This window comes from Marmota marmota, unplaced genomic scaffold (genome assembly GCF_001458135.2).
Source record: "Marmota marmota marmota unplaced genomic scaffold, marMar, whole genome shotgun sequence".
In the NCBI taxonomy this organism is placed as follows: Eukaryota; Metazoa; Chordata; class Mammalia; order Rodentia; family Sciuridae; genus Marmota; species Marmota marmota.
Window position 1 is genome coordinate 10,765,111 of NW_025999982.1, and position 23,816 is coordinate 10,788,926.

At 42.6% G+C, this 23,816-nt stretch overlaps 1 protein-coding gene across 1 annotated transcript in view; it reads left to right on the plus strand.

Annotated features, from left to right (window-relative positions):
- Cul9 (cullin 9) overlaps positions 1-23,816 on the plus strand; it is a 35,886-nt gene that overhangs the window by 8,547 nt on the left and 3,523 nt on the right. The window contains exons 9-33 of the mRNA XM_015487764.2: positions 1,988-2,195; positions 5,073-5,269; positions 5,632-5,849; positions 6,792-7,038; positions 7,120-7,225; positions 7,780-8,007; positions 8,277-8,367; positions 8,498-8,669; positions 10,787-10,892; positions 11,173-11,268; positions 11,532-11,707; positions 12,286-12,419; positions 12,750-12,929; positions 13,097-13,206; positions 13,282-13,464; positions 13,607-13,767; positions 14,044-14,266; positions 14,363-14,552; positions 20,209-20,354; positions 20,492-20,621; positions 20,782-20,981; positions 21,374-21,624; positions 22,595-22,940; positions 23,358-23,498; positions 23,638-23,802. Of these exons, the coding sequence (XP_015343250.1) occupies positions 1,988-2,195; positions 5,073-5,269; positions 5,632-5,849; positions 6,792-7,038; positions 7,120-7,225; positions 7,780-8,007; positions 8,277-8,367; positions 8,498-8,669; positions 10,787-10,892; positions 11,173-11,268; positions 11,532-11,707; positions 12,286-12,419; positions 12,750-12,929; positions 13,097-13,206; positions 13,282-13,464; positions 13,607-13,767; positions 14,044-14,266; positions 14,363-14,552; positions 20,209-20,354; positions 20,492-20,621; positions 20,782-20,981; positions 21,374-21,624; positions 22,595-22,940; positions 23,358-23,498; positions 23,638-23,802 (4,405 nt within the window). The remainder of the gene's footprint in view (positions 1-1,987; positions 2,196-5,072; positions 5,270-5,631; positions 5,850-6,791; positions 7,039-7,119; positions 7,226-7,779; positions 8,008-8,276; positions 8,368-8,497; positions 8,670-10,786; positions 10,893-11,172; positions 11,269-11,531; positions 11,708-12,285; positions 12,420-12,749; positions 12,930-13,096; positions 13,207-13,281; positions 13,465-13,606; positions 13,768-14,043; positions 14,267-14,362; positions 14,553-20,208; positions 20,355-20,491; positions 20,622-20,781; positions 20,982-21,373; positions 21,625-22,594; positions 22,941-23,357; positions 23,499-23,637; positions 23,803-23,816) is intronic.

Here is a 23,816-nt window from a genome sequence, read left to right on the forward strand (position 1 = left end):
AATTAGAAATATAAAAATCATCTAAAATCCCTTTATACAAGACAATAAGTATTAATATTTTGGCAATAAATATTTAATATTCTTATGTTTTTAATCTACCCATATATATTAACTATGTACATTAAGTAGTTAATAATAAATCCTGGCTACAGAAGCAAAGTATATTTGATTCATCATAAGCCCTCTTGAGAAAATGTAGATCAAAACAACTTCCCCAGTACATTTATTTGCTTTCTTCCCCAGAAATTCTCTATTTGTATTCTTTTCTCCATAGTTCCCAGGCCACCTTCTCATCTGCATCTGTCACTGTCAAAGGTGTCAGTACCTGTTTTTTGCCTTTTGTAACCTTCACTGAGGACTAGAGACTCTGGGGGCACCACTTCTTTTCATTGCACATCAGCATTTCCACTGAACCTTTTCCCCAGCTCATGTTGTTTACCTCTTAATTTTACTTATAGTATCTTTCATTATGATGAAGTTTTAGGCGTTTTTGCTGCTGTATTTTTCAACTTTTTTGTGTGTCTTCTAGATTTTGAGTCCATTAGGAAAGGTCTGTCCTATTCCAGGATTAGAAAAAGATCTTCTTTTTTCTTTAACAATTTTATTGAGATATTATTTACATGCCATAGCTTCAAGCATTTAAGCTGTACAATTGAATGGTTTTTAGTATATTTTTTTAAATGGATAACATGCCTTTATTTTATTTGTTTATTTTTGTGCAGTGCTAAGGATTGAACCCAGTGTCTCACACATGCTAGGCAAGTGCTCTGCCACTGAGCCACAACTCCAGCCCTAGAAAAATATTTTCTTTTTTTTTCCTAGAAAAATATTTTCTAAAATGATCTATGATTTTTGTTTTTTACATTCATTTTAAAATCCATTTGCAGTTTTTTTTTTAATAAATGGTGTGAAGTAGAACTTCAATTCAAGTTCAAGTGTATCAACCTCACATTTTTTGTTTTCGGGTATTGTTTTGTGTTGGAGATTGAACCTAGGGTCTCATGTATATTTAGCACACATTCTCTTACCATGGAGCTACATCCTCAGCCCAGTATCAGTTTTCAAAACTTCAAGTATTCCATTCCAGTTTTCAAAATACTTCAAGTATTCCATTCTGTCCTCACTTGGCTGAGATGTCACTGTTATCTCTCTTGTCATCTATTGATCTGTTTGGCTACCCTGTTTTAGAGTGAGTGAGTTTGTTTGTTTGTTTCTTCATTTATTGCCTTCAGAGTGTTGCTGATTTCTCCGTGAGGGCAGATTGTTTTTTTTTAATATGGTGCTAAGGATTAGAACCCAGGACCTTGTGCATGTGAGGTAAGCACTCTACCAACTGAGCTATATCCCTAGCCCATAGAGTTTTAATTAGTATGTCTTTCTAGTTATATTTGGATAACTTTAGACAGTCTATCATTTATTTAATTTTTTTTCAGATGTTGATGGACCTTTATTCATTTATTTATATGCAGTGCACAAAATTGAACCCAGTGCCTCATACATGCTATGCAAATACTCTACCTCTGAGCCACAACCCCAACCCCTCTATCATTATTTTTTTTTCCAAACATTTCTTTTTGTATTTTTGAGGTGCTGGGAATCAAAGCCAGGGCCTCAAGAATTCTAGACAAATGCTCTACCATTGAGCTACATCTATAGTCCTTCCAAACATTTCTTGATTATTATTACATATTTTCTCTTGCTCTGTCTGAATCTACCTATAATTTTTTTTTTAATTTTTAAGGCATTTTGATAGAATTATATTGAATCTGTAGATTCATTTGGAAAGCTGGGCCAGTTTGTAGCCATTTTGCTCTCTACCAGAGGTAGTCTGCAGAGGGAAGGAAGTAGTGATGGGGAGGGCAAGGAGAACAGGTTTGGGAGGGGGACAGGCAGGATCTTAATGGATGGGGTTGGGCAGGGAGTCAGATGGTGAAAGTCAGGAAAGATTCCTTGGGATGGGGAGCCCCAGTGTCTCGTCTTTTCTCAGAGAGAAGCTAGTGAAGACGCTGGTGGAGTTGCTGACCAATCAGGTGGGAGAGAAGATGGTGGTGGTGCTGGCTCTCCGCCTCCTTTACCTGCTCATGACCAAGCATGAGTGGCGCCCACTCTTTGCCAGAGAGGGTGGCATCTACGCTGTGCTGGTTTGCATGCAAGAATATAAGACTTCTGTCTTGGTACAACAGGCAGGGCTGGCGGTGAGTGCACTGGGCCCTGTGGGAAAGAGCAATGGGCAGGACAGGCAGATTGGGGAACTTCTGACATTGGAGGTATTTAAGGTGTAGACATTAGAATGAAAGAAAACACACACATGGATTTAAGATTGCAATCAGGACAGTCTTGGAGATTGCATGTTTGAAGAAAAGGGGAAGGCAGTTTTTATAACCTGATGCTCAGGTTATAGGCACATGACTCCTAAAGCTTGGGAAATAATGCCAAGAATTAATTAATGGAATGGCATCAAATTAAAAAGCTTCTGTGCAGCAAAGGAAAACAATTATGAATTTGAACAGAGAACCTACAAAAGGAGAAAATCTTTGCTAGCTACTCTTTTGGCAGAAGATTTATATCTAGAATATATTAAAAACTAAAAAAAATTAATACAAAAAAAAATGGACAAATGAATTAAACAGATACTTCTCAAAAGAAGAAATATAAATGGCCAACAAATACATGAAAAAAATGTTCATCAATATCATTAGCAATTAAAGAAATGCAAATTAAAACCACACTGAGATTTCATCTCATATCAGTCATCAAGAATAAAACAAAAGTCTTTTCTGGAGAGGATGTGGAGAAAAAGGAACATGTTTACACTGTTGGTGAGATTGTAAATTAGTATAACCACCATGGAAATCAGAATAGAGGTTCCTCAAAAGACTAGGCATGGAACTACCATATGAACCCACCTATACCACTCCTTGGTATTCTAAAGAATTAAAATCAGTATACTGTAGTGATACATGCATATCCATGTTTATAGTAGCACAATTCACAATAGCCAAACTATGGAACCAGCCTAAGTGTCCATTATTGAATGAGTGGATGAAGAAAATGTACACAATGGAATTTTACTCAGCCATAAAGAAAAATGAAATTATGTCATTTGCAGGAAAATGGATGGAACTTGAGACCATATGTTAAGTGAAATAAGCCAAACTCTCAAGGTCAAGGCTCATGTTTTCTCTCATTTATGAAAGCTAGAGAAGAAAAAGAAAGAGAAAGGTGGGGAGTGAGCTCATGAAAAGCAAAGGGAGATCAATTAGAATAGAAAAAAGGGACCAGGGGGTGGGAGAAGGAAGTGCTGGGGAGGGACAGTGACCAAATTGTATTGTGTGTGTGTACTAATATGTAACCACAAATCCCACTATTATGTACAACTATAATGCACCAAAACAAAATGTGGAGAAAATTTTAAAAAAGAATGATGCTCAGGCTTAAAATTGAACAGCAGAGTACATAAAGTGGCTGCTTACCAATTTAAAGAATGTTGCAAGAAAAGGAGGTAAGGGGAAGGAGAAGTTCAGGAGTTGAGTTTTTAGTTGTGTTGAATGTCTGGTTAAAGGCTAACATTTTAAATGGGACAATTAAACTAAAAGGATTTTTTTACCCTTTTATCTGAGTGATACTCTTACCCAGAAAATATTCCCTCACCAGATTTGGGAAACAAACTCTGCCCACCCCACCAGCTGCAGAGAATAGGAAAGGGAAGTCCTTGTTCAGGGTATCTTACAAAAGATTGACTTCCTGACTACTCAAGACAGAAGTGTTGGCTGGTAGGGTGGGTTGGGAAGTGTGGGCTCTGTATAGCCTGATGGTTTCTTTGGGGGACAGGTAGACTTCAACCAGAGCAGTTCTGAGAATGGATTCTAATAGTATAATGAGAACAGCATGGATGGGAGGACATGTCCTCTTAGAGCATGCTGTCTGGGAGAGGGCAGGAGGCTCTTTCCTTTATGGGATCAACGAATTTCTTCTTCTTCCAACAGCTGCCAGGCATTCATAGAGTTGGCCACATGTGTTCAAAGAATTCTTTGATCCTCTCAAATTTCATGGCCAAAATACAACATTTACATTTAAATTAAAACTCTTGCCCATAATAAAATCTCATCATCTTGTTTATAATTTGAGGTCTATAGAATTTATCTAATTGGGTCAGAGTGGGGTAATCAAAGGGAGATGACCTCATTACCAGGTGGCTTGGTGGACTCAGGCCTTACATGGGTCCTCTTGAGAATTAGTTCTAGCTTTGTCCATCCTTAGTGGGTTGTTTCTAGAGAGTCAGTACTTTTACCAGCAGAGAGGTTCTGTACTTTGATGATGTAGTGCTCATTTAAAATTAATTTTTTTCTGTAGTACCAGCAAATAAGTTTTCATGCTATATTTTTCTTTTCCTATAATTCCAACTACTCTGCTGGTAAGATAACCAAGTAGCATTGTCAAGAAGGGCTGGATACTGGCTAAGGCCAGGGGACATAGGTTTGGAAGGTATATAGATGGTAATGAGTAGATGAAGTTGTTTAGGGAGGGAACACAAAAAGAGAAAGGGGTCAAGGAACTTCAGTGCTTGAGGACCAGACAAAAGAACAACAAAGAGTAGAAAAACCAGGAGGCTGTGAAGTCACAGGACTCAGGGAAGAGAGGTTTTGCAAAGGAAGGAGTGGTCACTTGAAATGGAAGAGGAATTCAAGGAAAGCCTCTGAAGACAGGTGAGGCTGCGAAAGGGTGAAAAGGTACCATCCTGAGTGGGGTGATTCAGGAGTGGGTGACCAGACCACTCTTGTAGCCTTGGAGCTGAGAGTATAGAGGCAGAGAGAAATGGTGGTCTGATATTACCATCAGATATTAGATTGTTTGGTTTGTTTTCTTTTTTATTCCTCCTTCCCTTTCTCCTCCCTTCCTCCTTAGCATTTGATATTCTATTACTACATCTTCCATTTTCACCTCCTACACTACCTATTTGCAAATAGTTCAGCTACCCCAAAGTTTGAGATCTAGAATGCTGACCCCTATCTTCCCATTGCTTTATAGTGACTTTGTCCACTCCTAACTCTGCTTCCACATCCCCCTTGCAGGTGCTGAAGATGCTGGCTGTTTCTAGCTCCTCAGAGATCCCCACTTTTGTTGCTGGTCGAGATTCCATTCAGCCTTTGTTTGATGCCCAGATGACCAGAGAGATCTTTGCCAGCATTGATTCAGCCACACGCCCAGGCTCTGAGAGCCTACTGCTTACTGTCCCTGCAGCTGTGATCCTGATGCTGAACACTGAGGGGTGAGAACATTACCCTCCAAACTTCAGATTTCTGTTAAGTCTCAAACCCCACTACTCTGTCCCAGGCTTGTGCGCTCCATAGAAATTCCTCTTACATTATCACCTCCGAATTAAGTGATGGTGGCCCTCCCTGAATGTCCTTATGAGAGACACTAAGTTGTTGGGGTAGGGAGATTCCCAGAGAAAGCAGAGAGACCCTGCTCTTCATTCATGGGACTGAGAGGAATAGCCTCAGGTCAGGGTGCCAAAAGTCCTGCCTCAGAGGGATAAGAGCCCCCTCAACTGCAGGGCCCTCTGCACTTGCTTTGCTGCTTCAGTTTCATTTACTATCAATTTCTTTCTGGGTCACCTCCCTCTTTCAGGTGTTCCTCTGCAGTGAGAAATGGCCTGCTTCTGCTCAACATGCTTTTGTGTAACCACCACACTCTGGGGGACCAGATCATAACCCGAGAGCTGAGAGACACCTTGTTCAGGCATTCAGGGGTAGCACCAGGAGTAGAACCCATGCCTACCACACGCACCATCCTCATGATGCTTCTCAATCGCTACTCTGAGCCACCGGGTAGTCCTGAGCATACAGGTACCATTGTGGAGGGAAGTTGTTCTGCTGAGGAATCATACAGTGCCAGCCAATGGCCAGAAAAGCTAAGATTTACAAACCAGTTCTTACTAGAATGATCTGAGCTATCTTCAGGAAATGAGTGAGGGTTTTGGTGCTTCAGTAGAACTTCCTGACCAAGGGTAGGATATTCTAGAATAAGTGCAAAGAAATTGCCTTCTGTGAATGGCTTTAAACAGACAGGGAATCTAGCCAGTTTTGTCTAGGTTTGGTCTATCTTATTGGAAAGTAGAAAATGTATTGAAATGGCATGTAGGAAAGCTTCTGTAGAGGAATTGCAATTTACGGTATGGAAAATTTGTGACTAGAAACATGAAATATTGGTGGTACAAAAAACTTATGTTTAAAAATCAGGTGAGGGCTGGGGTTGTGTCTCAGAGGTAGAGCACTCGCCTAGCATGTGCAAGGCGCTGGGTTTGATCCTCAGCAGCACACAAAAATAAATAAATAAATAAAATAAAAGTATTGTGTCCAACTACACCAAAAAAAAAAAAAAATTGAAAAAAAAAACAGGTGAAAACCCAGAAGTATGGGCAGATATCAAAATAAGCACTATATATCTATTAGTCTATAAACCTAAAGCCATCATGCTAGACATTGTGGCTAGACAATATTAACTATTCATAATCATTACATGATTATTGCTTAATGTCCATGAGATTAAAACTGTGTTTAACTTGACAATGTTTTGCTATACTAGATTTATTTTTAGATGTAGATATGTCTGTATTTGGGAACAGAAAAAAACCAAATCTTTCTTAGTTTGGTAAAAGCTGTAGACATCCTTGATATGGGAAGAAAATTTGGAGGTGATTTTCTGTACCTTCCTGTATCTCAGTTTGATGAACTTATAAGACTCCTCTTCATAAACATTTTCCCCCATCTGGCATGTTTTGACTACAGCATTGGAAACCCCCAGTGCCCAGGGCCAGGATGGGTCCCCTGAGCTATTGATTCGATCCCTAGCGGGGGGCCCATCTGCAGAACTACTCCTGGACTTGGAGCATATGTTGTGCCATGAGGGCAGCCCAGGGGGCGCTGTGAGGCCCCTCCTCAAGCGCCTTCAGCAGGAGACCCAGCCCTTCCTCCTGTTGCTGCGAACTCTGGATGCCCCTGGGCCCAACAAGACTGTGCTCCTGACAGTGCTGAGGTGAGAAGTCTGTCCAGGCACCCATGCACTGCAGGGATGAGAGAGACTGCAGAGACTTCACTTGTTTCCATCCCCTCACAGGGTCATGACCCGCCTGTTGGATTACCCTGAAGCAATGGCCCTCCCCTGGCATGAGGTCTTGGAGCCCTGCCTCAACTGCTTGAGTGGACCCAGCAGTGATTCTGAGGTACCAGAGCCTTGGAAGGAGTGGGGAAGAGAAAGGCAACATCTGGGGTACCACTCACCTCTTGAGGCTCAAGGCATAGCAGATCCATTCTGACCATGTCTGCAGGCCCTGGGATGGTGTTGGGGAGAGGAAGGCTAATAGCATTGAAGGGTCTTTGGAACTGGCATCTTTAGAGTATTAACCTTGTGGCTGCACCTGGATTCTAGATTCTTGGTTTTGGAAAAGCTCATATTCACCCATCCAAATAGCCCTTGCTGTTCACTTGTCAGGGTTTGTGTATGTGGAGTGAGGCTCAGGCACCATAGTTGGTTCTTGGGATAGCTGGGTCCTGGCAGGAATAAACCTGGGAAACTGCCCAAGCTCTGCCATTGCCAGCTCACTCTGGAGGCCCATCACCCCAGTGTTCTGTTCTGTCCTTGGCCCTGTCCTTTCTCTGGGATTTCAGGTTTCTCCAAAATGTTAGCCATCACTCTTAATTTACTGGACCCAGCCCTCAATCCTTACTTGCCCTGATCTTCATTTCCTAAAAACTAATCCATTGGCTTTTGGGTCAGATTGTTCAGGAGCTAACCTGCTTCCTGCATCGCCTGGCTTCGATGCATAAGGACTATGCTGTAGTTCTCTGCTGCCTGGGAGCAAAAGAGGCCCTCTCCAAAGCTCTAGACAAGCACTCAGCTCAACTGCTGTTGGCCTCTGAGCTGCGGGACCTGGTGACAGAGTGTGAGAAGTACGCCCAGCTCTATAGCAACCTCACCTCCAGCATCTTGGCTGGCTGCATTCAGGTGAGGAAGGGCTTATGCATATAGAGCTGAGAGAAGGTAAGCCAGAGCAAGGGAAAGGCACTCCATGTGTGCTTCTCTGGGATCCCTGTGTGGCAGAAGTGGCAGCAAATCTGGAGTACTTGTTCCCTAACCTTTACCCCACATGGTCCTATCAAAATGTAGGGAGAAAGGGGTTGGGTATTCTGTTGCTCCTTGACTCTTTCTCTATACATGTTTCTCTAATGTTCTTTACTTTCTGTCTCCCTCCCTCTGTGATATTCTCACTACAGATGGTGTTGGGTCAAATTGAAGACCACAGACGAACCCACCAACCCATCAATATTCCCTTCTTTGATGTGTTCCTCAGGCATCTCTGCCAGGGTTAGTGCCTCCCTCTGCATTCTCCTGACTCCCACCCAACATTTACTCTTTCCTTCCCTTCCTGCTCCCTTTCCTTATTTCTGTGTCAACTAACCAGGTGTGGCTTCTACCCCTTACCACTGGTCCCCAGGCTCCAGTGTGGAAGTGAAGGAAGACAAGTGCTGGGAGAAGGTGGAGGTGTCCTCCAATCCACACCGGGCCAGTAAGCTGATGGACCGCAACCCCAAGACCTACTGGGAGTCCAATGGCAGCACTGGCTCCCACTACATCACTTTGCACATGCACCGTGGTGTTCTTATTAGGTATGAACACACCCATTTGCGTGCATGTTCATGCATACAGATATTTTGATAGACCCTTATATATATATATTCCAGAGCATCCACATAGAATTCTACATATAACTCCCATCCCTGAGGGCCATACATACATTTAAAGGTCAAGGCTTCAGCCAAGGTTTCTCTTTGGTCTGCTTGGGAGATGACCCAGCAAACTGTTAAGTTCCAGAGGTATGGAGGTATCCTCAGCAGCTCTGTGGAACTCATGGCATAAGGCCTGACTTTGGTAATACATAGTGGCTTAGATGATTTATATGACAGATGAGTAGCAGTGAAAAGACAGACTGACTACCTTGGTTCTGTGTATAGACACTTCTTGCTTGCTAAGCATTGTAACCTACTATACCCCAACAGTTATAGATGTCACCTTCCTGTGACTAGAGTTGAGGGATATCAGTAACTGATTTATCTACTCTTGCTGGAGTCATTTGTTTAATGCCAAGCATCTGTACATGGCACTGTACAAGGGTCTGGGGATACAAGGACAATAAGATATGGTTGTATCAGGGAACTCACAGTCTAGCTGGGGAGTCAGGTTAGAAAATCAGAGCTGGGGATATAGCTCAGCTGGTAGAGTGCTTGCCTCACATGCACAAGGCCCTGGGTTTATTTCCCAGTACCATACACACACAAAAAAAGTAGAGTGTACAGTAAAGAAAAAACATGGGCTGGGCAGGTGGCAAGCCTAACATCCCAGCTGCTTGTGGAACTGAGGTGATAGGATTGTTAGAGCCCAGGAGTTCAAGGCCAGCCTGGACAACATAGTAAGACCCCATCTTTAAAAAGAAAAAAAAAAAAAGGCTAAAAGAACAAAAAACATCATGCTTTATATGTGCCTTGAATCCTGAGGCTGATGGAAGGGTCAAGGGGCTTCCTTCTAGAAGGAGGGATTGACTGAACTGAGATTTAAAATTGAGTGTTTTATTTGGTTGGGTTTTTGTTTTTTGGTTTGAGGAGGGGTTGTTGTTTTTTGTGGTGCTGGGAATCAAACTAAAGGCTTTGCTTATGCTAGGCAAGAGCTCTATCATCTGAGCTACACCGAGCCCTGAAGTTGAAATTAGCTAGATAAAGAAGGGGCAGTGGATGTCGCAGGCAGAGGGACAACATGTGTGTAAAATGGAAGTAAGAAACAGCGCTGTGTTGGGGAACTTTAAGTAATTGTGTTTGCCTGAAATGAAGTGTGTATGTTATCATAGTGACAGAATATGAAGCCAGGAGAGTAGGCTTAGGCAGATGAGAAAGATTTGTGAATTAAAGTTATTTGAATTTTGCTCTGAAACTTGGTGGGGGCATTGAAGAATTTTAAGAACAGACAAAACTAAACTTTTTATTTAGAAAACTCATTTAGGCAATTATGGGAGTTTGGGTTAGAGGCCAGGAAAAAGGAGTTGAAAGGTTTCTTCAGTGGTCTAGTTAAGGAGTGCTTGATGTGTTCAATTAGGCAGAAGGACTTGGAATAGAGAGGAGGTGATGAATCAGGGGTCTACTGGACTTACTCTTTTTTTTTTAATATTTAGTTATAGGTGGACACAACATCTTTATTTTATTTCATGTGATGCTGAGGATCGAACCCAATGCCTCACACATGCTCTACCTCTGAGCCACAACTCCTACCCCACCCCACCCCACCCCGCCCCACTCACTCTTGATTGGATGGTAGAAGCCATGAAAGTGAGATGTCCATAGTGACAGTGGTCTGTGTTCTAGTTTGAGGATACAGTAAATGGCCCATTTATTTCACAGGAGAGAGCAATAGAAAGGGGGCAGGTTTACATGGATAGATGATTGTTCTACTTGAGCTTGCTGATTTGAAGTACCTGTGGGACATGGCATGGAAATGTTTTAAGTATACAGCATGAACACTCAGGAGCAGACTGGGTTAGAGATGTGAATCTGGAGTCATTTTTGAATTAATTTTTATTGAAGCCGTGAGTTTAAATGAAGTCACTTTGGGGAAGTATAAAGGCAAGAGCAGAGGGTCTGGGGAAGAAAGATATGTTAGGAGCCAGCAAAGGAGCAGGAGCCCGAGAAAGAAGTAGTAGAGTGAAATAGATTTGATTGACCCCTTTCTCCTCTCTCAGGCAGCTGACTTTGCTGGTGGCCAGTGAGGACTCAAGTTACATGCCAGCCAGGGTGGTGGTATTTGGGGGTGATAGTACCAGTTGCATCAGCACGGAGCTCAATATGGTGAGGATGCATGTGCCCCCCTTCACCTTACTTTACTCCCCATTTTTCTATTTATCCCATGGCCTATGGGAAGGATGCAGTCCCTGGGGAATGACCTCCTCCTTTCTGGAAAGGCCTCACGTTGTAAGCAACAAGAATAGAATTAGGGATTTGTAACTGTGTGGCTCCCTAGGCTCAGTGAAGGGCACATACCATAACCACCTTGGTTGCTGTCAGCAGTCCTTCCAGCCCTGCTTCTTTAGGTGACAACTATCTCTCTTGGTCTCTTTTGCCCTGCCAGGTAAATGTGATGCCCTCTGCCAGCCGGGTAACCCTCCTGGAGAATCTGAACCGCTTCTGGCCCATCATCCAGATCCGAATAAAGCGCTGCCAGCAGGTGGGGCTGGGAAGAGAATGGGGCGGAAGATCAGGAAGTAACACAGGGTCCCTTTAGGGACTGGGTTCCCTAACATTTAAAGGTCAAGGCTTTAGCCAAGGTTTCTCTTTGGTCTGCTTGGGAGATGACCCAGCAAATTGTTAAGTTCCAGAGGTATGGAGGTATCCTCAGCAGCTCTGTGGAACTCATGGCATAAGGCCTGACTTTGGTAATACGTAGTGGCTCAGGTGATTTATGTGACAGATGAGTCTACTTGCATACAGGGCGGCATCGACACCCGGGTTCGGGGTGTGGAGGTCCTGGGCCCTAAGCCCACTTTCTGGCCACTGTTCCGGGAGCAGCTGTGTCGCCGTACATGTCTTTTCTACACAATTCGGGCACAAGCCTGGAGCCGGGACATAGCAGAGGACCGCAAGCGCCTTCTCCAGCTCTGTCCCAGGTGGGTGGGGTATAAGGAGGGAAGATGGTTAAGGAAACTGTAAGAAGTAGGTGGCAGAAGATAGGTTTCCATGGGAGTCTGAGAAGTAAAACTAGTCAGGACATGAGGAGACAAGTGGACATGAGCAAGAAGTATGTGCTGATAGGGCAGAACTGGGGAAAGGACTAAGCTTGGGAAGATTGGGTGTTAATTTGCATTTGAGTGTAGGCCTCAGGCAAACCTGTGTCTTTAATCCTTGTTTTGTTTTGTTTTTGTATTTGTTTTTGGTACTGGGGCACTCTGCTACTGAGCTGCATCCCCGTTTTAGTTTTGGGGTTTTTTTTTAATATTTATTTTTAGTTGTAGTTGGACTCAATACCTTTATTTTATTTATTTTTATGTACTGCTGAGGATCAAACCTAGGGCCTCGCCTGTGCTAGGCAAGTGCTCTTTCGTTGAGCCACAACCCCAGCCTCTTAGTTTTTATTTTGAGGCAGGATCTTGCTAAATTCACCAGGCTGACCTTGAATTTGCGGTCCTCCTGCCTCAATCTCCAGAATAGCAGTGTCTTTAGTCTTAACTCCACTATTTGTTCCCAGACTGAACAGGGTTTTGCGTCACGAACAGAATTTTGCTGATCGCTTCCTCCCTGATGATGAGGCCGCCCAAGCACTGGGCAAGACCTGCTGGGAGGCCCTGGTCAGCCCCCTAGTGCAGAACATCACCTTGCCTGGTAACCATCCCAATACCTGGCCCTGCTAACCAGCTCCTTATAATTATCCCCAGGAATCACCTGAGTCAATATTCTTGATTCTCTTGATTCCTATGTTTGTCCCCAAAGGCCTGTCACCCCCTTGTTCCTTTCTCCTTCCAATTCTGGAGACTGCTCCCTGAGATTCTGATATTTGAATCTTCCTCTCAACCCTACTTCCAGCCTGCTGGAGCAAGCCTTGCTGAGGGGTGGACTAGAGTTCTGCCCCCAAAACCTTTTTGTACAATTTCTCCTTCTCCCTGAACTACCTATCCGCTCATTTCCCAAATCGGCCTCTTCCTGCCCTTTCAGATGCCGAAGGTGTGAGCTCTCTGGGATGGCTGCTGGATCAGTACTTAGAGCAGAGAGAGAACTCTCAAATCCCCATAAGTCGAGCAGCATCATTTGCATCTCGAGTTCGTCGCCTTTGCCACTTGCTGGTGCATGCGGAGCCTCCTCCTGGACCTTCTCCTGAACCATTGACACGGCCCTGTGAGTCCCATCGGTAGCCAGCTGAACTGAAAATCTTGGTTCCTTCCTTCTCTGATTTTCTAGCCCCCTGGGAACTACTGCCCTTTCCAGGAGAATCAGTATCCAAGACCCCTGCGCTCACCCAGAGGCTGAGGTGAAACCCCTTCTTCTGCCCTCTGTCTCCACAGTCAGCAAAAACAGCAAAGTTCGGGATCGGAGCCCTGCGCCCTCACCAGTTCTTCCAAGCAGCAGCCTGAGGAACATAACCCAGTGCTGGTTGAGTGTAGTGCAGGAGCAGGTGGGCAGAAGCAAGCTGAAGTCTGGGGGGGTGCAGGCTGCGCCTCTTATGTCATTTCGTGCTCTGTCTCCTCAGGTCAGCAGATTCTTGGCTGCAGCCTGGAGGGCCCCAGACTTTGTGCCTCGTTACTGCAAACTCTATGAGCACTTGCAGAGAGCAGGTTCCGAGCTGTTTGGGTCCCGGGCAGCCTTCACCCTGGCTCTGCGCAGCGGTTTCTCTGGTGCCCTATTGCAGCAGTCCTTTCTCACTGCTGCTCACGTGAGTTTGCCAGCCTCCCAGGCCACAGAGCCATAAACTTGTGTTCGTTTCCTTCTACTCTGTTCTTTCACCTCCTTTCACTCCATATTCTCCTTTGCTGCCACATTCATGGTTTGCCCAGTGCCTTTTCCATTGTTCCCAGATGAGTGAGCAGTTTGCTAGGCACCTTGACCAACAGATCCAGGGTAACCTGTTTGGTGGATCCCCTGGAGTAGAAATGCTGGGGCAGCTTCAGCAACACCTGGAACCCATCATGGTCCTTTCTGGCTTGGAGCTGGCCACTACTTTTGAGCATTTCTATCAGTGAGTGCAGGTCTGGAGAGGGAGGGGATGGGAGGCTTAGATTCTAGAGGAGAAAGAGTTAAGTTTTAGAGGGGAGGAGAAGGAGGTGGCAGTGGAGAGGAGAGTTAAGTTATAAAGATGTTCATACATTGATGGAAAGCGGGTGGAAAGGAAGAGCAGTAGGGCCTGTGACTCGAGCAGGCTGCAACAGAAGGACCTGCCTTCTGGAGGGGGAAGCTGGGCCTGTACTGTGCTGGCACCTACACTTAGGCCTGGATTATGTTGTGTGTGCTGCAGGCACTACATGGCAGACCGTCTTCTGAGCTTGGGTTCCACCTGGCTGGAGGGGGCTGTGCTGGAGCAGATTGGCCTCTGCTTTCCCAACCGCCTCCCCCAGCAGATGTTACGGAGCCTGAGCACCTCAGAGGAGCTACAGCGCCAGTTTCACCTTTTCCAGCTCCAGCAGCTTGACAGGTTGCTCTTGGAGCAGGAAGATGAGGAGGAACTAGAAGAAGAGGGGGTAAGAGCAAGGGGAAAGAGTGGGGGAATAGGAAACAAGAGAAGACTAGAGTCAAGAAGGGAGCCCATGGACCCTTGAAATCCTTCTGTTCCTCAGGAGGAAGAGGAGGAAGAAGAGGCGGGGAAAGAAATTTTTATGGAAGATCCAAGTCCAACAGTTTCCATACTGGTCCTGTCACCACGCTGCTGGCCTGTCTCCCCACTCTGCTATCTGCACCATCCCAGAAAGTGCCTTCCCACAGAATTCTGTGATGCCCTTGACTGCTTCTCCAGTTTCTACAGCCAGAGTGAGGAGCTAGGGAGAGGAAACTGGAGATTCGAATGATTTATTTGGGGTGGCAAGAGAGGGAAAGGAGAGGATCATGGGACAGGAATATGTAGACATGAAGAAATAATTTCTAGGTTCAGCAGTTTCCTAGGAAAGGGTACAAAAGTGTGGGTTGTAGCTTCATTAATTTTTGCTCTTGGTTCCTTCAACTTTCTATGAATTTGTTTTGTTTTTCTAATTTAAAGTTATATATTTAGTTTTCAGTCCTTAAAAATATATATTGTTTTTGCTTCACCGCATGGATTTTTTAAAAAGATTTTTTTATTGGAATATAACTAGTATTCAGTAAAATGTACAAATACCAACTATAAGGCTTACTGAATTCCTAGCCCACGTACAACCACATTCCCCCAAGTACAGAACATCTTCAACATCCCAGAAGGCTTCACCCTCTGTGTACCTTTTTTAATAGTCAATATCACTCCCTAAAAGATACCATTCTTTTTCCCTTTACTTCCATTTATCACCATAGATTTTTTTTTTTTTTTTTTTTGGTAGCAGGGATTGAACCCAATCGGTGCTCAACTGCTGAACCACATCCCTAGCCTTTTTTATTTTTTCTTCTGAGACAGGCCTTAAACTTGCAATCCTCCTGCCTCAGCCTCAGGAGTCACTGGGATGTGCCACTGTGCCTGGCTTATCATCATAGATTTTTTTGGTCTGTATTTGCATATCATACAAATGGAATCATAGAGGATGTATTCTGTTGTACCTGATTTCTTGCACACATGTAATTGTAAGAATTATCAGATCATCAGTTATATCATTAGTTTGTTCTTTTGTATTGCTGAGTCATATTCCATTGTCTGAATCTATTTATTTTTTCTGCTGTTGATAGATATTTGGGGTGTTCCATATGTTTGTTTATTTTATTTATTTGAGGTTGTTTTTTTGTTTTTTGTTTTGGTACCGAGGATTGAATCCAGAGATATTTAACCACTGAGTCACATCCCCAGCCTTTTTATTTTTTTATTTTGAGACAAGGTCATGCTAATTTGCTTAGGCCTGGCTAAGTTACTGAGACTTGCCTAGAACTTTCAATTTTCCTGCCTCAATCTCCCAAGTCGCTGAAATAACAGGCATGTGCCACCATACCCAGCTTCCATGTTTCCATTATACAATATTTTTAATTATTGCTTAGTTCCAAGAATTTTCTAATTTTTATAATTATTTTTTCTTTGATTTGTTAGTTTTTTAAAAGTATATTTGAAAATTTTAGAGTTCTACCTTCATTCTGTTGTGGCTAGAGAATATGATTTTTGTGATTCTGAACCTTTGCAATTTATTGAAACTTCTTTTATGGCCTAATAGATGGCCAGATTTTATAAGTGTTCCATGTATGATTAAGAAAAATGTGGAGCCAGGAGCAGTGGTACCCACTTGTAATTCTAGCTAATAGGGAAGCTGAGGCAGGAGAATCCCAAATTGGAGACCAATCTCTGCAATTTATCAAGACCTTGTCTCAAACAAACAAAAACTGGATAGCCAGGGCTGTAGCTCAGTGATAGAACACCCTTCAGTTCAATCCTCAGTACTGCAAAACTAAAAAAACATAAGGGAAAGAAAAATGTGTTCCTTAGCTGTTGGATATAGGATGCTGTATGTTTCATTTAACAGACCTAGTTAATTAGTTAATTGAATTGTTAACATATTCTATGTATCTTACTAATTTTTTTCCCCCGTTCTGGGGACTGAACCCACGGCCTTGTGCATGCAAGGCAAGCACTCAGCCAACTGAGCTATACCCCAGCCCCTTACTAGTTTTTATCTACTTCATCTACTGAGAGAGGTTTGCTAAAATGTACCCTTATCATAGTGATTTTAAAAACTTAACCATGTCAGTTTTGTTATATATACAAAACAAAAATATATATAATTTATATAATAAATATATATTTTATATAACAAAAATATATATCTTATATAACAAAAAATATATATACATATAATTTTTTGCTATGTTATTAGATACATTTTAAAATCATTTAGTCATGCCATATAATAGAACTTTCTGTAATGATGGAAAAGTTCTTTCATGCACTCTTTAACATGATAGCCATTCATGGTTGTTAGGTACTTGAAGTGTTACTAACACAACTGAGGAACTGAATAATTTATTAATCAGTTTAAATATAAATAGTTAACATGTGACTAGTGACTACTATAATGGACTCTGTACATGTAGTCTTCATGGTAAATTAAACTTTGTTATTATTGTGAAGTGAACTTTTTCTAACAAGGCCTTTTCTCTTAAAGTCTATTTTTCTCACATATTAATTGTATACCAGCATTCTTTGGTTCTCATTTTTCTGGTGTATCTTTTTTTTTCTATCCTTTTACTGTTTTGTTTTTGCACTAAGAGAAGTTCTTCATCTTTTACGTTTCTTTCTCTTTTTTTAGTACTGAAGATTGAACTCAGGAGCACTTGACCACTGAGTCACATCCCCAGCCCTATTTTGTGTTTTATTTAGAGACAGGGCTTCACTGAGTTGGTAAGTGCCTCACTGTTGCTGAGGCTGGCTTCCAACTCGTGATCCTCTTGCTTCAGCCTCCCAAGCTGCTGGGATTACAGGCAACACCACTGTGCCTGGCTCTAGATTTCTTTTTTAATTGTGGCAAAATATAGCTAACATAACATTTGCCATTTTAATGGTTTTTAAGTATACTTAAAAATTTTTTAAATTTGCAAATAATTTCAAGAAACCCATGTAACCTTTATCCAAATTTTCCTTTTATGAACTTTTCATTAACATTGCTCTTATCATTTGCTTTTCTTGTACATGTATGTATGTGCATGTACATTATCTATGTGTGATCCACATACACATATACACGTTTTTGGCAACCATTGCATAAACTCTGCCCCTAAATACTTTAGTACATACTTCCTAAAGAATAAAGGTATTCTCCTACATAATAAGTTTATTTATTAATAAATTTAACATCTATATTCCAGTTTTGTGAGTTGACCCATAACATTTTCCATGTCTTTTTTTTTTTTTTTTTTTTTTTTTTTTTTNTAGTTTCTCATTTTAAATTTGTATGTTTTCTCATGATTAGACTTCAGGTTATACATTCCCAGGTGGAGTACTAAGTAAATGATGTTATGTTCTTCTCAAGGTATTTCATCCCCAGACACACAGTTTCTATCTGCCTTTTTGTTTATGATGTTAATTTTTTTTCAATGTTGACGGTTGAAGTTTTTATTTTATTATTGTTTTTGTTTTTTCGGTGCTGAAAAAAACCTAGGGCCTGATTCATGCTAAGTAATTGCTGTATCATCACAGCCCCCTGTGATGTTAATTTTGACAACCAGGTCAAAAGGTTGTTTGAGTTCTCTACCTTATAGTTAATATTTCTCCCTTGTTACCATTAACAAGCAGTATGTGGGAGAAGATAACTTTAAAGTCATGCCAGCATTCTACTCCCATCAGAATTTTCCCCAGTATAATTTTAACTTTGGCATATCCTTATGTTTTACATATGACTTAAAAATTACCTAGAATTTATTTTCTGTTCAACCCAACAGTCTCTTTTTCTGAGTTGTCAGTTCTAGCCTATTTATTTATGAATAACATCTTTAATCTTTTATTTTATATTTTTATTTACTCTTATGTTTAAAAAGTGATAATTGAATACCTTTGTACATATGATTTATTCTGGGTTTTTGTGCATTTTTACTTTCTTCTTTTGGATTGACAGATTTTTTTTTAAATTTTTTTTCTGTCAGTTTTAGAAGTTATGCATTCACTTTTGCATTGGTCTTTATTTTTCATTTTTATTTTTTGCCATAATGGTGATCAAACCCAGGGCCTCATGCATGCTAGTAAAGTGCCCCTACCTTTATATTTTTAACCTTCTTGAATTAATGTGATTTCCCACTTTTATGAACAATTAAAGGACCTTTGAAAAATCTCAACTCCAATCCTAACTCCTATTTTACTGGTGTTTAGTATTTTGGAATTATCTTTTTTTTTTATTTCCAAGTTTAATCATTATTCAATGGTTATTTACATTTGCCATCATGACAATTGCTTTAGTCACCATTCTTTTTGCATCTTGGTCTTTCTATGCTCAATTGTCTTTTTTTTTTTTTTTTTTTTAAGTACATCCATTAAAAGTTTCTGCATTGAGGGAATATTGGTAGAAAACCTGGGTTCAATCCCCAGCACCATGAAAAAAGAAAAACCTTACCAGTTTTTATTTGTCTGAGAATGGGTCATTTTACTCTTATTTAAAAAACAATTTTTTTATTATAGTAAAATTCAAGCATATACAAACATAATAAATAAACTTCAGCCCACCAGTATATTGTAAGTCTTGGCCAATCTTGTTTCATCTAGTCCCCCTAACCTACTTTCTCCCATCCCCAAATCTGAAAGGTAAGGACTCCCTTTTTAAAAGCAAGGGCACTATCATTACCTTTAGAAGTTAAAAATATTTTCTAATACCATTAAATATATAGTGTTCATATTTCCCTTGTTATCTCGAGTTTTTTTGTTTTTGTTTTTGTTTGATTATTTAGTTTAATGATCCAAGCAGCCCACATAATGCATTTGGTTGAATTATCACTCACTCCCTTAATCTATAGGTTTCTGCCTCTCTTATTTCCCCCTTGTAATTGTTTCTGGAGGAAATTGGTTGGTTGTTAATTAGAGTTGTCCCCAGGCTGGCTTTTGCTGACTGCATCCACCTGGTATCTTCTAGCATATTCCTCTCTCTCCTTTATTTCTTGAAACCTGATATTTAGATGTAGAGGATTAATCAGATTCTACTTCGATTTCTTGTCCAGAAAGCATCAAGGGTGGCACTGTATCCTTCCAGCAGAAGGCATGTTAGAGCTAGCTGACTGTCTCTCTTTGAGATGTTAAGACAGATCAGTGGATTTCAATGTCATCAATCTCATCTACATATTACATGTAATTTTTCATGAGATTTTCATGTCTGTCATTTTATTGGGGATTATGAAATGGTGATACTATAGTTTTGTCACTCCTTTATGTGTTAGCTAGAATGTTTTCTCTATAAAGAGAAACTTACTCTCATCAATTATTGGTTTCCTCAAAGTATAGTTTTTATAGGGAAGGCTTAATCCTTCCCTCTTGTCCCATATTTTTTTTAAAGTTTTTTTCAGTTGTAAATGGACAGAATGCCTTTATTTTATTTGTTTATTTTTATTTGGTGCTAAGGATTGAACCCAGTACCTCACACATGCTAGGCAAGTATCTGCCACTAAGTTACAGCCCCACCTGTTCTCCTTTATCTATCTATCTATCTGTCTATCTATCTATGTTTTAGTTGTAGTTGGACACAATACCTTTATTTTATTTATTTATTTTTATGTGGTGCTGAAGATCGAACCCAGGGCCTTGCATATGCCAGGCGAGAGCTCTACCGCTGAGCCACAACCCCAGCCCCCCTCCTTTATTTTTTAACCAGTTAGTTATAATAACTGTTGGTTCCCTAGTAAACTCATGTAAGCCCAATGAAGTCTTTTAAAAATGTGTATCATTATGAACTCAGATTGAAAAATATTTTGTGCTTTTATAACCTGACCCTAACCCCCTCATTTCCTTTAGTCTTTACCTCCACCTTTCTCCTCAATAATTTCCTAGGTCAGAACCACCCAGTCCTGGACATGGGACCACATCGGCGACTGCAGTGGACATGGCTGGGCAGGGCTGAGCTGCAGTTTGGTGACCAGACCCTGCATGTGTCCACCGTGCAGATGTGGCTGCTGTTGAATTTCAATCAGATAGAGGTGCCTTAGCTCCTTAGCCTCTCAATATTCTCTTCTGCCTGTCTCTATTTTCCTACTAAACTCTCTAGGTCCATACTCCTCCCTCCCTTTCTCTTCCTTTCCCTTTACTCCTGACTGGCCTTGTTTCTCCTCACCAGGAGGTATCAATAGAGACCTTGCTGAAGAATTCTGACCTCTCTGCTGAGCTACTGCACCAGGCACTTCTGCCCCTCACCTCTGAGAATGGCCCTTTGACCCTGCAAGAGGGTCAGGACTTTCCACACAGGGGTAGGTCAGTGGGGGCTGGGCTGAGTCTCTTCTGTGGGGCAGGGGGGCTCTCAGATTGGTGAATGGTATACTAGGGAATGAGTGTCTAGTAGTGTCTTCTTAGTCCTTACTCATGTGTCCCTCCTTATCCTTGGGAACCTGACTAGAACCTGGTTTCCAGGTGTGCTGCGGCTCCGCAGGCCTGGACTCCAGCCCAGTGAGGAGGTCCTGTGGCTCATACCTCCACAGACATACCTGAATGTTGAGAAGGATGAGGGCCGAACCCTGGAACAGAAGAGGAACCTCTTGAGCTGTCTTCTTGTTCGTATTCTTAAAGCCCATGGAGAAAAAGGCCTCCACATTGATCAGCTGGTTTGTTTGGTAGGCAGAGGGGACCATGCCATTGGGAGAGGCAGGGAGTCATGCTTGGGGTTGGGGGATGGAGCCAGAGGTCTCACAAGGTAAGGTAAATCACTCTCAGTATGAGACTTCCATTGGGTAGCATTTCCGACTGGGTTTCTATTCCTGACCAAACAGTTAGAAGTTAGAAAAAAACTTGAATGTTTAATGTGTGCATGATTAAGTCATTTAGTTCTCACAGTGATCCTAAATATTATTATTTTGGCCTGTTTGACAGATAAGAAAATAAGGCATGAGAAAGTTAATAACTTACCCATAGTCACACAACCAATAAGTGGTGAGCCAGGCATTGAACTCAGGCAGCCTGGCTCCCCTCAGTAAAGTAGTCTGCTTGTTTTGTTTCTTCTGTCCAGGTGCTGGAGGCCTGGCAGAAGGGCCCAAATCCCCCTGGAAGCCTGGGTCGTGCTGTTGCTGGAGGTGTAGCCTGTACTAGTACAGATGTCCTCTCTTGCATTCTGCATCTCCTGGGCCAGGGCTATGTGGAACGGCGTGATGACCGGCCCCAGATCCTGATGTATGCCACACCAGAGCCCATGGGTCCCTGCCGGGGTCAAGCAGATGTCCCTTTTTGTGGCAACCAAAGTACCAAGGCCTCCAAGCCAAGGTAGCCACCCCCACTTCTGTCCCTTTGTAATGAGGTGGGAAGGGTTGTAGGGCCAAAGCCAGTTTGTTGTTTGTTTGTTGTTTTTTTTTGTAAAAACACTTCCAGTCTTTCTGTGTCTGGTCCTATTTCCTTTCTCTATTATTTCCCTCCCTTTGCTAATCTTCATTTTCCCTTTGTGTACCACCATTCCCTTAAGTAAGAGGTCTTGCCATCCTTGTCTTCCTAAAAGCAGCCCTTACACAAGGGACCTAAACACTCAAGCCCTTTTATAGATATCTCTCATTCTAAAAAAATATGGAATATTCTGCAAATATAGAGAGTGCTGAAAAGCACTCTGCTCAGTGAAATATGAAAAAAGTTTGTTCTGAAGAACTTGCTATCAATTAGCCTTTTATAATTGGCCAGCACCCCTAAAACTTCCAACATCAGATCCAGTTCATCAGAAACTGTTAATGACACTAATTTTCATGCCTGCTATTTGCATGGTATGTAAAGTGAGTTCTCTGGAATAATCTTTCTCAAATATAAACATGCACACACATCAGCTGGGATTGGGCTCAGGGCAGATCCTGGCTCAGCAGCACTTTCTGTGAGACTTGTGCTGCTGGTCCATAGGCCACACTTTGTGTAATAAAGAAATAGACTACTCTTTCTCACCAAAGGTGCTGCTAGCATTTTGGGTGGGACCTATAGTGGATCTTCCCATCCACTATTGGTTGTTTAGCATCCTTACCTCTGCCCATCAGATCCATGTAGTATTACCAGTCATTGCTACATCCAGCCTCAGCCCCACATTTACCAATCCTTCTGTGGAGGTCTTTGTTCAGACAGTTTGCATTGTAACCCTCAGGCTGGTAAGGCAAGTCCAAGTGATGGTGTGCAAGTGGGGAATTGAATCAGGTGGGGTTCAGATGATAGGTCAGATAAATAGCACAGAGATACTGATTGCTGTTTCTTTTCTCTCCCCAAGCCCAGAAGCCATGGTGGCCCTGGCATCTTTACAGCTGCCAGCAGGCCGCACCATGAGCCCCCAGGAAGTAGAAGGGTTGATGGAGCAGACAGTGCGGCAGGTGCAGGAGACACTGAACTTAGAGCCAGATGTGGCTCAGCACCTTTTGGCTCATACCCACTGGGGTGCCGAACAACTGTTGCAGAATTACAGTGATGACCCTGAGCCACTGTTACTGGCAGCTGGACTGTGTGTACCCCCGGCCCAGGCTGCCCCCACACGCCCTGATCACTGTCCCGTCTGTGTGAGCCCCCTGGAACCCAATGACGACTTGCCCTCCCTTTGCTGCAAGCACTACTGCTGTAAGGTGAGACCCCCAACTCTCCACCCTAACACAGTTTCTTGAAAACTCTACTGAGACAAGTGCCCAGGAGAGAAAAGGCCACTCATTGCTCAGGCCTCCTTTCTCTTTGGCCTGTCTGCTCTTTCCATCCTTTTTAAAACTTGGGTCCTCCTTTTTTTTCTTGTTCTCTTTACTCCCTTCCTTCACATCCACTCAACAGTAATTATATTAGGCTAATGCCTGAGCCTGTGCATCCTCAAAGACAACTATAATTTGTGCCAAGCATAAGAAAACCCATAGAGACCAGAAGGATAAGGGTCAGTTGTGAGGTAGATCTAGGAATAGCTGTCTCCGGCCTTACACATTTTAGGGAAGGGGTGGGTGCTAGGTCAGTTACAAGGACACATGTCTTTTAGCAATCTCTCCTTCTGTCCCTCCCAGTCTTGTTGGAATGAGTATCTGACAACTCGGATCGAGCAGAACCTTGTGCTGAACTGCACCTGCCCCATTGCTGACTGTCCCGCCCAGCCCACCAGCGCCTTTATACGTGCCATCGTCTCCTCACCAGAGGTCATCTCCAAGGTATCCCCTCTAGTCTGAGAGGCTCCAATCAGAACCAAAGGGCCTCCAGGAATGTATTGACCTGTGGGGTGCTAGGAGCCTGGCGGTTTGGCATCCTGGAGAACCATGTACTCACCTTGTGGCACCTGTGGCCCTACAGTATGAGAAGGCCCTTCTGCGTGGTTATGTGGAGAGCTGTTCCAACCTGACCTGGTGCACCAACCCCCAGGGCTGCGACCGCATCCTCTGCCGCCAAGGCCTAGGCTGTGGGACCACCTGCTCCAAATGCGGCTGGGCCTCCTGCTTCAACTGTAGCTTCCCTGAGGTGGCTGCCCTCCC